Source organism: Lepidochelys olivacea (assembly GCF_965140295.1).
Source record: "Lepidochelys olivacea isolate rLepOli2 genome assembly, chromosome: 11".
Lineage (NCBI taxonomy): Eukaryota > Metazoa > Chordata > Testudines > Cheloniidae > Lepidochelys > Lepidochelys olivacea.
The window spans coordinates 21,748,951-21,761,763 of NC_140421.1; the positions used below are offsets into that span (position 1 = coordinate 21,748,951).

The window sequence follows — 12,813 nt, forward strand, 5'->3', positions numbered from 1 at the left end:
GTGTGTATGTGTATACACATAAATGAAGATAAATGAAAGACTAGTAAAGCTGACATTTGAAATAAGTGGCTGACCTCTAAAAGTTTGGGAAACATATGCCCTAAAGTGATTTTTTAATTTTAAAAGCCTACAAGGTAATTAACTAAGGAGCAAACTGAAGGGGAAAAATCCAGAGAAAACAATAGCACTTCTAGATGGGATATTTGTGTTTTAAGACAAAAGTTCTACTGAAAGTTTGGGTTTTTTTAAGTGTATATAACTGCATGACCAGTAACAACAGGTCTGATCCTGTTCCCAAAGTCAATGCCAAAAATTCCTTAGGATCATTGGCAGCAGGATTGAAACCAAACAGTTACATATGTAAAGTGAGAGCATTCAAATGTCATGATTCATAATGTAAACTGCTCAGATCCCATCCCAGGTTCAGCACTATACAAATGGCTGAATGCATAAGGTGGGATGACTGACATTGCACTGAGGAAATTACACACTACCAGAGACAGGAACTGGATTTGATGGACCAGTGATTGGATCTGCCATGGCATGACTTATGCTTCCTCTATTAGTATCTCCCTTTTTATCTAATTTTGAGATTAATTAAAGTTTCTAATAACAGATACCAGTTTTTTATTTATTTCACATAGTTGTATTCCTTATTAAAGTATAGTCACTAAGAGCAATGTTTTAATTATTTTGTTGAGATGACGTAATTAACTTTTTTTAAAAATACATTTAGGACCTGATTTCTGTACATAGTTCAAAAAGCCAAATGGCAGTAAATTTAAAAGAAAACCTAAAAGGGATTACATATCAGTCTGAATCTCTGCCCAACATTATGCTGCAGCTCCAGATTAAATATAATCCAGTATCTATACAACATTAAAATACTTTTGAATGGGGCTGGATGTGAACACTACTCCTATTCAGATGTTACAAAGGTCTTAAAGACTGGATACTAAAATGCTAATTAAAATATCTATTTTCTAACTATCTCTGGGTTTATCATTTGCTCTAAAGATATATTGTGTTCCCAAATTAAGAAAACTTGCAATAGCAGCTTTGAAATGGATTCCATAAAGATAGATACAATGGTGACTTACTTCTTTAATTGGACTATTCCTGAGAAAAATGCTCTAGATCAGGTTTTGTTTTGTTTCAAAGTATCTTTAAACATTAGATAAATGACAAACATACTTTAACAATTAAGCTATATTATTGCTTAAATAAATGTATATAATAATAAAGTACCCTCCTTGGTAGCAAAAAGCTGTGCCAAATTCATTGTAAGGGCTCTATTAGTGGTAAATCAACATGTTTTAATAACATGTTTTAATGGTTATATCAACCAATGAGACTGCATCTTTCTTTAGAAAATAACTGAAGTTCAAATAGAAATGCTTATTTAAACCATGATTTAAAATTGCCTTGATTTAAATCAATCCACCCTGATCTTAATATGTTTTACTTACATGCTATAGTTTCAATTCTGTGTCACTGTCAATCTATTTTCCTTATTCTATTTCAATATATTTGCATGTAGTTAGTTCGATGGGAAATGCAAGCAAAAGCATGGACTGCGAACTAGAAATACATTTAACTTTTTACTTTGATGCACGCGCACACACACACACACACACACCACACACACACCACATTTTACACTTGCTGCTTATGTAATCTTGAAAACCATTATTTTTATACCATGACTAAAAATAAGCCAAAGAAAGTGTATCAGTGCTTTCTCCGGGCAAGCATCAGCTGTGCACTACTAGACAAGAAGTATGTATTATTATGTGTAGTATTTTAGAGCTAGTGGAAGAGTCATACCTCAAACTAAATTCCCTAGTGAATTTCCATGTATTGGAATCAAGCTACTTAGGAAAGCTCTCACTTCCCTGAGGCAAATCTTTGGATGTTCCCCCAGCACTATGAATAATCCACTTAAATTGGCTGAACTGCCTCTTTATTGTTTGCTTGTTTAAAGACTTCACTGACACATTAGTATGACCAAGCTTTAGTCAGGAATTTAGTCAGATCATAGTAAAACACCCATTTATGGAATTTATAATTGGGTAAGAAGTAGTAGTTCCAGGATAAACAATGACAGAAAAGGAGCTACATTTTTTCAATGTGACATAACATCCCATACAATAATTTAAATTTCTCATATATGTAGTTTTATATATACAAAAAGTGAGGAAATTGACAGTCCAGACTCATGAAACAAACACCACGTGAGTGCTATAAAACATTGAAAGTAGAGGTTGCATGGAATCAACCCCTAGAAATAGAGAACAATACCAAGTTAAAATTGAATCCTTTAAAATCCTAAAATAGAAGACAGAAAAATCATATTAAAACGCTCCCTGAATACCTCAAAAATAGTGGTCAAGATTTTTTTTAAAAAATAAACAATTAAATTTAGTTCTAGTCTTTTGGGATTTCTTTTTTAAAAGACCAGAGCTGAGGGAACTAAAAAGTTCTATAACATCTTGTCTATACTAGAGATCTAAGCCATTTGTAATTGAACTGGTTGTATTGAACAGGTCTAGGCACACAGTTTAGTTCAGTCACATTAGCCAGACTAAATCAGTTTAAGTTTTACCTCTGTGCACATCAGAGCTATCCCTAACTCTTTAGTCACAATACTCTCTCTCCCACAATTCCCACTTCAGCTCTCAGAAGCAGTTCATGCTGAGAGATTCAGCAAGGTCATCAGTGCACTGTAGGACAGTAGTGAGAAGACTATTTGAACTATTTCACCTTTTCTACATCCACAATGTCATTAAACTAGGTAAGCTTTAACAGGAAAGCCTGCTGGAAAAATAGTCTATTGTAACTGGTTATTAGAATATCTGTGAACTGTTTTGCAGACTGTATGGGATGTTTCTGTATGTGGATGCAATGTCTTCTACAAATATCCTAGGGTATTTAATAGTTTAATTTATTTACTAGAGACTAGGCCTACACAATTAAATGACATAAATATAAAAGTGGTGGTATTATGTCCATGTGTTTAAAGCATACGAACCATGGATATTGCTTGGAATTCAAAACAAGCAATTTACAAATATTGGACTTTATTTAAGTTTATTATCATAACTACCACAGCTCCTCACCCCCATACAAACCATGCCTGTATTGTCCCCTCTTCTGCCTAAAGCTTCCTGCCCCCCCAAATCCTTCCCCCTGAGATCTTTTTAAACCCCTGCTTTATCATCTCTGTCTCACTGTCCTGTTTGGGAATTTTCCACTATCCACTTCAGCACCCCCATGCAGCGACATTTGGTCACACTGGTTTTCTAACTCTGGAACTATCTTTCGCATACCTATTGTACAGTCAGAGCACAGCTGTTAAATTTAATGACTCTTCTTTGTCCCTAGGGCTCTTCATTGTCCCTAGGCTGATGGTTACCATGCTAAAGGCAATGTTAGCAAATGGTGAATTTCAAATGCACAGAGACATTCCAACATATACAGTATTTTATAATAACTTCATACACATGATCTAGAACTCATAAGTTGTACACACTCCCAAATCAGAGTTACATCATACCCACGAATTAAAAGATGTAAAGTCACTGTGAATTACTGTATAATTGTATATTTGTTATTGTTTAAAATGCCTGCTCGTAAAACGGAAGTGCCTGCCAGCAGTGGGCTCAAATACCACTTACAGCCTTGTCTGCTTTCAGCGTTTTATTTAACATGCTTAATTGTGGCCAGCAGGCATGTTTAAGACATGTTGCATCTCTCAACACCCCATGGCCATGTAGTTTCCACAGTGTTTGCTTGCTCACAGCATTTTTATCTTTTATTTAGAGCATTTAATTGGCAGCAATAGAAATAATAAAATACCTCAATTAAGCTATTTCAATAGAATGTTAATATTTCAAAACAGACACAATGCTGTGGGAAAACATACTGAAACCTGTAACCAGTTTCTTTGAGTGGAATGGCGGACTGTGTTATACTGAGTCTCCCACTCCCAACATTACCAAACAGCTCTGTGCCTAGTAATAAGCATATACTCCACTTAATCACAGTCCATTCTTCTCTGTCAATTCAATCAATACCTCTGAGATCAGTTCCCAGAAGACCATAGTTAAAACAGACTAGCAGATTTAGTAACCCCCACAAAAAATCATCCTCTGGAACAATAACACAGATAGTTCAGGATTAAGGACCTGCTCAAAAAGAACTAAAATCCTAGGCGCAATGCTGAGGAATGGTTTCAGAGTAACAGCCATGTTAGTCTGTATTTGCAAAAAGAAAAGGAGTACTTGTGGCACCTTAGAGACTAACCAATTTATTTGAGCATGAGCTTTCGTGAGCTACAGCTCACTTCATCGGATGCATACTGTGGAAACTGCAGAAGACATAATATGCACAGAGACCATGAAACAATACCTCCTCCCACCCCACTCTCCTGCTGGTAATAGCTTATCTAAAGTGTTCATCAAGTTGGGCCATTTCCAACACAAATCCAGGTTTTCTCACCCTCCGCCCCCACACACACAGATTGATAGAGCCAGACGAGTTCCCAGAAGTCCCCTACTACAGGACAGGCCTAACAAAGAAAATAACAGAATGCCACTAGCCGTCACCTTCAGCCCCCAACTAAAACCCCTCCAACGCATTATTAAGGATCTACAACCCATCCTGAAGGATGACCCGACACTCTCACAAATCTTGGGAGACAGGCCAGTCCTTGCCTACAGACAGCCCCCCAACCTGAAGCAAATACTCACCAACAACCACATACCACACAACAGAACCACTAACCCAGGAACCTATCCTTGCAACAAAGCCCGTTGCCAACTGTGCCCACATATCTATTTGGGGGACACCATCAAAGGGCCTAATAACATCAGCCACACTATCAGAGGCTCGTTCACCTGCACATCCACCAATGTGATATATGCCATCATGTGCCAACAATGCCCCTCTGCCATGTACATTGGTCAAACTGGACAATCTCTACGTAAAAGAATAAATGGACACAAATCAGATGTCAAGAATTATAACATTCATAAACCAGTCGGAGAACACTTCAATCTCTCTGGTCACGCAATCACAGACATGAAGGTCGCTATCTTACAACAAAAAAACTTCAAATCCAGACTCCAGCGAGAAACTGCTGAATTGGAATTCATTTGCAAATTGGATACTATTAATTTAGGCTTACATAGAGACTGGGAGTGGCTAAGTCATTATGCAAGGTAGCCTATTTCCCCTTGTTTTTTTTCTAACCACCCTCCCCGCACCGACGTTCTGGTTAAACTTGGATTTATGCTGGAAATGGCCCACCTTGTTTATCATGCACATTGTAAGGAGAGGAGTACTTGTGGCACCTTAGAGACTAACTGGATGAGCTATTGCCAGCAGGAGAATGAGTTTGTGTGTGGGGGGGCGGAGGGTACTCCTTTTCTTTTTGCGAATACAGACTAACACGGCTGTTACTCTGAAACCTGTCATTATGCAAGGCACTGCATTTAGCCGTATGGAGTGGAAATCTATCAACTGCATGAAAACTTATACAGATACAGACAGACATCATCTTCCTTTCCAAATGCAAACAGATGGACATTGTACCAAAAGGACTGAAGGTAAAAAATCCATTACAATCTACATACCACACAGACTATGCTGACAGCTTGTGCCACACGCTCTCAAAGAAACTGCGGAATCACCTGATCAACATCCTCTACAACAAACAGGGAAAGATTAAGAATGAGCTCTCAAAAATGGATACTCTCATAAAAAAACAACCTTCCACAGAAACTTCCTCTTGGCTGGATTTTACTAAAACTAGACAAGCCATTTACAACTCACACTTTGCTTCTCTACAAAAGAAAAAGGACACTAAACTTTCTAAACTACTACATGCTACAAGGGGCCACAGCAATGGTTCCCTCAACCCACCCAGCAATATTGTTAACCTATCCAACTATACTCTCAGCCCAGCAGAAGCAGCTGTCTTATCTCGGGGCCTCTCCTTCTGCCCCTCCACCCCCACAAACATGATACAGTTCTGTGGTGACCTAGAATCCTATTTTCGACATCTCCGACTCAAGGAATATTTCCAAAATACCTCTGAACAACATACTAATCCACAGAGGCCTCCCTACCAAATTACAAAAAGAAGGATTCTAGGTGGACTCCTCTTGAAGGTCGAAACAGCAGACTGGACTTCTACATAGACTGCTTTTCCGCCGACGTGCACGGGCTGAAATTGTGGAAAAGCAGCATCACTTGCCCCATAACCTCAGCCGTGCAGAACACAATGCCATCCACAGCCTCAGAAAAAACTCTGACATCATAATCTGAAAGGCTGACAAAGGAGGTGCTGTTGTCGTCATGAATAGATCGGAATATGAACAAGAGGCTGCTCGGCAGCTCTCCAACACCACTCTCTACAAGCCATTACCCTATGATCCCACTGAGAGTTACCAAAAGCAACTACAGCATTTGCTCAAGAAACTTCCTGAAAAAGCACAAGATCAAATCCGCACAGACACACCCCTGGAACCCCGACCTGGGATATTCTATCTACTACCCAAGATCCATAAACCTGGAAATGCTGGGCGCCCCATCATCTCAGGCATTGGCACCCTGACAGCAGGATTGTCTGGCTATGTAGACTCCCTCCTCAGGCCCTATGCTACCAGCACTCCCAGCTACCTTCGAGACACCACTGACTTCCTGAGGAAACTACAATCCATCGGTGATCTTCCTGATAACACCATCTTGGCCACTATGGATGTAGAAGCCCTCTACACCAACATTCCACACAAAGATGGACTACAAACCGTCAAGAACACTATCCCCGATAATGTCACGGCTAACCTGGTGGCTGAACTTTGTGACTTTGTCCTTACCCATAACTATTTTACATTTGGGGACAATGTATACCTTCAGATCAGCGGCACTGCTATGGGTACCCGCATGGCCCCACAGTATGCCAACATTTTTATGGCTGAATTAGAACAACGCTTCCTCAGCTCTCGTCCCCTAACGCCCCTACTCTACTTGCGCTATATTGATGACATCTTCATCATCTGGACCCATGGAAAAGAAGCCCTTGAGGAATTCCACCATGATTTCAACAATTTCCATCCCACCATCAACCTCAGCTTGGTCCAGTCCACACAAGAGATCCACTTCCTGGACACTACAGTGCTAATAAACAATGGTCACATAAACACCACCCTATACCGGAAACCTACTGACCGCTATTCCTACCTACATGCCTCCAGCTTTCACCCTGACCACACCACACGATCCATCATCTACAGCCAAGCTCTGCGATACAACCGCATTTGCTCCAACCCCTCAGACAGAGACAAACACCTACAAGATCTCTATCAAGCATTCTTACAACTACAGTACCCACCTGCGGAAGTGAAGAAACAGATTGATAGAGCCAGAAGAGTTCCCAGAAGTCACCTACTACAGGACAGGCCTAACAAAGAAAATAACAGAATGCCACTAGCCGTCACCTTCAGCCCCCAACTAAAACCCCTCCAATGCATTATTAAGGATCTACAACCCATCCTGAAGGATGACCCGACACTCTCACAAATCTTGGGAGACAGGCCAGTCCTTGCCTACAGACAGCCCCCCAACCTGAAGCAAATACTCACCAACAACCACATACCACACAACAGAACCACTAACCCAGGAACCTATCCTTGCAACAAAGCCCGTTGCCAACTGTGCCCACATATCTATTTGGGGGACACCATCAAAGGGCCTAATAACATCAGCCACACTATCAGAGGCTCGTTCACCTGCACATCCACCAATGTGATATATGCCATCATCTGCAAGCAATGCCCCTCTGCCATGTACATTGGTCAAACTGGACAATCTCTACGTAAAAGAATAAATGGACACAAATCAGATGTCAAGAATTATAACATTCATAAACCAGTCGGAGAACACTTCAATCTCTCTGGTCACGCAATCACAGACGTGAAGGTCGCTATCTTACAACAAAAAAACTTCAAATCCAGACTCCAGCGAGAAACTGCTGAATTGGAATTCATTTGCAAATTGGATACTATTAATTTAGGCTTAAATAGAGACTGGGAGTGGCTAAGTCATTATGCAAGGTAGCCTATTTCCCCTTGTTTATTTCTACCCCCCCCCCCCCCGCACCGACGTTCTGGTTAAACTTGGATTTATGCTGGAAATGGCCCACCTTGATTATCATGCACATTGTAAGGAGAGTGGTCAGTTTGGATGAGCTATTCCCAGCAGGAGAGTGAGTTTGTGCGTGTGGAAAATGGGGGGTGTGGGGAGTGAGAAAACCTGGATTTTTGCTGGAAATGGCCCACCTTGATTATCATACACATTGTAGGGAGAGTGGTCACTTTGGATGAGCTATTACCAGCAGGAGAGTGAGTTTGTGTGTGTATGGGGGTGCGGGGGTGAGAAAACCTGTATTTGTGCTTGAAATGGCCCACCTTGATTATCATGTACATTGTAGGGAGAGTGGTCACTTTGGATGAGCTATTACCAGCAGGAGAGTGAGTTTGTGTGTGTGGTTTTTGGAGGGGGGTGAGGGAGTGAGAAAACCTGGATTTGTGCTGGAAATGGCCCACCTTGATTATCATACACATTTTAAAGAGAGTGGTCACTTTGGATGGGCTATTACCAGCAGGAGAGTGAGTTTGTGTGTGTGGGGGGGGGGGGCGCGGAGGGTGAGAAAACCTGGATTTGTGCTGGAAATGGCCCAACTTGATGAACACTTTAGATAAGCTATTATCAGCAGGAGAGTGGGGTGGGAGGAGGTATTGTTTCATGGTCTCTGTCCATATAATGTCTTCTGCAGTTTCCACAGTATGCATCCGATGAAATGAGCTGTAGCTCACGAAAGCTCATGCTCAAATAAATTGGTTAGTCTCTAAGGTGCCACAAGTACTCCTTTTCTTAACGCTGAGGAATGCAAATTATGCAGGCATGTCAGCCCCCACAGGAGCACATCCTACCTCTGAGATACCCCATAAGACACAGTTCCTCTGTTGCTCCTGGTTGGGATGAGGGCAGTAGGTTCGAACAGGATGAAGTAACAGCTCCTAACAGGATGAAGTAATAATCCTCCCTGAGTGTCCAGCCAGCAATGCTGGATGGAACATGGAGAGCGATGGACGGGTGAGCCACTGTTCTGATCCTCCGTACCCAGTTACTTAGAAGAAAGACCATCTTAGGCACAGCCCCATCTCTCTCCACAGTGCCCAAAGTCATTATCTAGAGAATGCTAATGGAGCCATGCAAGGAAGTGTGTTGAGGCCTTTAATAGAACTACGCACATACTTAAGCACCTGAATGTCTCTGCAGGATTGACACTGTTCTGTGTAAGTTGTATCCCTTTCACCAGCCCTTCACCATTTAGTTTTGTTTGTTGATTTTAGTTTTGTTGGTTTGAACTTTTTAAATTGTAACTTCTTCAGAATAGGGATGGTGTATTCCTACTATGTATGTCTGTATAGCATGTAGCATATTGTGGACACTACTGTCATACAAATAATAAAAAAGTTTTATTTTAAATGGCCTTGAGAAAGAAACAATTGAATTGGAGGAAAAAATAATGTACCTGTATTCTTGCAGGAAAACTTGGTTCTCTCATCGCACAAGCGTATAGTTCCATTACAGCCCTTTTCATCACTGCCATCTTCACAATCCTTTTCTCCATCGCAGCGCCACAACACAGGAACACAATTCCCATCGGGGTTACACTGAAATTCTTTCTCATTGCATCCTCCAGGAGAGGGAGTTTCTTAGATAAAATAATCAAGAGACAAGATTAACTATAGTGAATAGCTTGTTCACAATGTTTGTTTTTTCTATCTACAGTTATATATGAAGAAACTAGTTTATATAAACACAGCAGTACAGCTGTCTCGTTTGCTCAGTTAAATTTGGCAATTTGTGCAGAATAACAGGAACAGCCAGTGTTGTTGTTTTTTTTAACTGAAATAAGTATCTCCTCTATCACACCGTATACCTAAAGAAAAAGTTACACATATCGTCAGAGAAAGAAAAACACAGAGTGCATGTATAACCAGCAATTTAATTAAAACAAATGGAATTACTGAGTCTACAAAATATGTTATGAGCATGGACCACAAGTTTATAAAATAAGTCTTTAGGGATCATGAGCTTTAGGGCTTTGGTTGATCCTTTCATTTCCAAATTGTTTCATCCCACAGTAAATGGTTAGGGAAATCAGCTCTACAGTAATCAGAGGAATGAAGGCCAAGATATCTAAATGCATCTAGTGATTCTGGGTGACTTAATTTCTGAACACCCAGTACCAGTGGCTCCCAAAATATCACTACTCACTTTTGAAAGTCTTCGCTGAAATGTTGAAAAGAAATATGGAAATTGCTCAATTAGAGAACGTTTACAATATGGAACCCTGAATTCAGAGCCCAAGAAGACATCACATTTAAGTACATCTAAAATTTAATAAGAAAGTTTGCAGGCATTTATTTTCAGGTGGTTTTCAGGAGAAGGGGCCAGATCCCTGGTCATAGATAAGCCCCCTTTGCACAGCTAGATCCGCCCAAAAGGGATTTAAAGCTGCTTTAATAAGAAAGATGAGGATTCTTCTGCAGCACAGTGAAATCCTCAGCTCACAAGCTGACATATCTAGTTTTAATCTTGCATTGGCCTAGTACAGGGATCGGCAACTTTTGCCATGCCGCCCGCCAGGGTAACCCCCCTGGCACGCTGGGCCAGTTTGTTTACCTGCTCCGTTCGCAGGTTTGGCTGATTGCAGCTCCCACTGGTTGCGGTTCACTGCTCCATGCCAATGGGGGGTGCAGGAAATGGCGCGGGCCGAGGGTGCTGGCTGCCACTTCCCACAGCCCACATTGGCCTGGAACGGCAAACCACGGCCAGTGGGAGCTGCGATTGGCCGAACCTGTGGACACAGCAGGTAAATAAACCAGCCCCGCCCGCCAGACCCTTTGTTTTTCCCCCCCTCCAGCTTTGAAAGTATCTTCTGTCCGCATTGGTCATTGTGGTCAGGTGCCAGCGAGGTTATCCTAGCTTCTTAACCCTTTACAGGTGAAAGGGTTTTTCCTCTGGCCAGGAGGGATTTTAAAGGTGTTTACCCTTCCTTTATATTTATGACAAAAGGATATAGGCATAATCCAAGGATAGACTCCCTGAAAAAGAAGAGACCCCAGAGAGGGGGGATACTGGGTGTGGGGGCAGGGGTGGGGGGAGAGAACAGGAGTCTCCCAAAGAAATATTCCTCCCAAAAATAACACTACTAAAACTACTAAAATTAGTAAGAGCTAAAAGGCTAACTAAAAACCCAAAAATAACAACTGTGAAACTAATAAAGCTATTCCCTAAAGGTAAATAAGGTAAAAAGCAGGCACCACAAGATGCTCCATCTCAGGCTGAAGCAGTTGAGGACCATCTGGGGGCAGTTCATGAGTCTCTGAGCTATATACCCTCAGTACAGGTTGCAACAATAGCTAAGGTCAGGTGAGGACTGAATGGGCAATGACACAGAAAGCCTCCAATCAAAGGTGCACCTGAAGTGGAGTACCCATAGGTATATTACTTGAAGAAATACAAGTTCCTTTTTAATAATTCACAGTGTTTTGATAATTAACTGTTGTTTTAATAAAGATGAAGGAATCAGGTTAAAAGCAGCTGAATAATTTTCTGTTTTAATTTTAAGAAGAGGTCATGATGCACAGCATTAAAAATTTCCACAACCATATAAGGGAGTTTTCCAAACCAGAAATATGTTTTACTCTCCATTAAAAAATGATATGCATTATAGCAGTTGGGAATAAATTTGACTACAACTATTTACAGTTTTTGTTTACAAAGTACCTGGAAGCTCAAGCACACCGAGTGCCTCCAGAGGCATGCTCAAGCCTTTCTGCTGTTTCCCATTAAACCTAAGGGCAGCTGAATGTGTTCACAGTTCCACAAGGTTCTTACCACTAACTAAAAATTGTAAACATTTTTCATACCTTTGCTCTGAACTAGATTTAGAAAGATAAAATTTATTACATGAGTACAAACAGGAAAACTAAATTAAAGTTAATGTTATGTCAAAAATAATAAAGCCTCATTGCTGAGGTTTAATTCCATGATTTGAACCCAACTGATGTGCAAATAAAATTATTCAAAATTCATTTAAGCGGATGATACAAAATGACAGGGCTATAACAGCGAATATATCCAGGTTTTCATTCCTCACTTTAGCTAAGAAAAACATCATAGAATTATAAAATTTGGGGCCTGTTTAGTGCAATGTTTATCCTCACTTTCTTTACAAACTTGGTTCAGGGTTTCTAGTGGAACATACATATTCTGTTGATTTTCTCTTTTATTGAGTAATATTGTTTTTATATCTAAAATATTATGTTTGTCTTACCTTATATTCCCCTATATATGGGCAACAGGATAAAAACTTCAAAACATAGTGATAGCTCCCATTTTAACTGTAGGTAGATTGGGCATCACACAAAACTCAACTTTACAATACAGCCATATTTTACTTTATGGTAAAATTATTCAGACTATAGAAAATATTGCAAATAACACAAAGTTTAATTACAATGACACAATAAAGATAGATTTTTGTGATATCCTTTGTATTTGAGATCAAATATGTTTCTACAGTATTTTAACTATATTTCCCTGGTTTTATACATTTGGAGGTTTCAGAGTAGTTTGTGATTGGAGAATTAAATCTTAGTACGTAATCAAATTAATTTGGAAACTTGCTACATCACAAGTCACAGCAGAAAGTCAATACTGTCACTAATGACA

The 12,813-nt window shown here is 40.2% G+C and overlaps 1 protein-coding gene across 1 annotated transcript in view; it reads right to left on the reverse strand.

Annotated features, from left to right (window-relative positions):
• LRP1B (LDL receptor related protein 1B) overlaps window positions 1-12,813 on the reverse strand; it is a gene marked incomplete at its 5' end in the record, with an annotated part of 885,246 nt that overhangs the window by 495,399 nt on the left and 377,034 nt on the right. Inside the window, one exon of the mRNA XM_084642729.1 lies at window positions 9,602-9,784. Coding sequence (XP_084498855.1) covers window positions 9,602-9,784 — 183 coding nt within the window. The remainder of the gene's footprint in view (window positions 1-9,601; window positions 9,785-12,813) is intronic.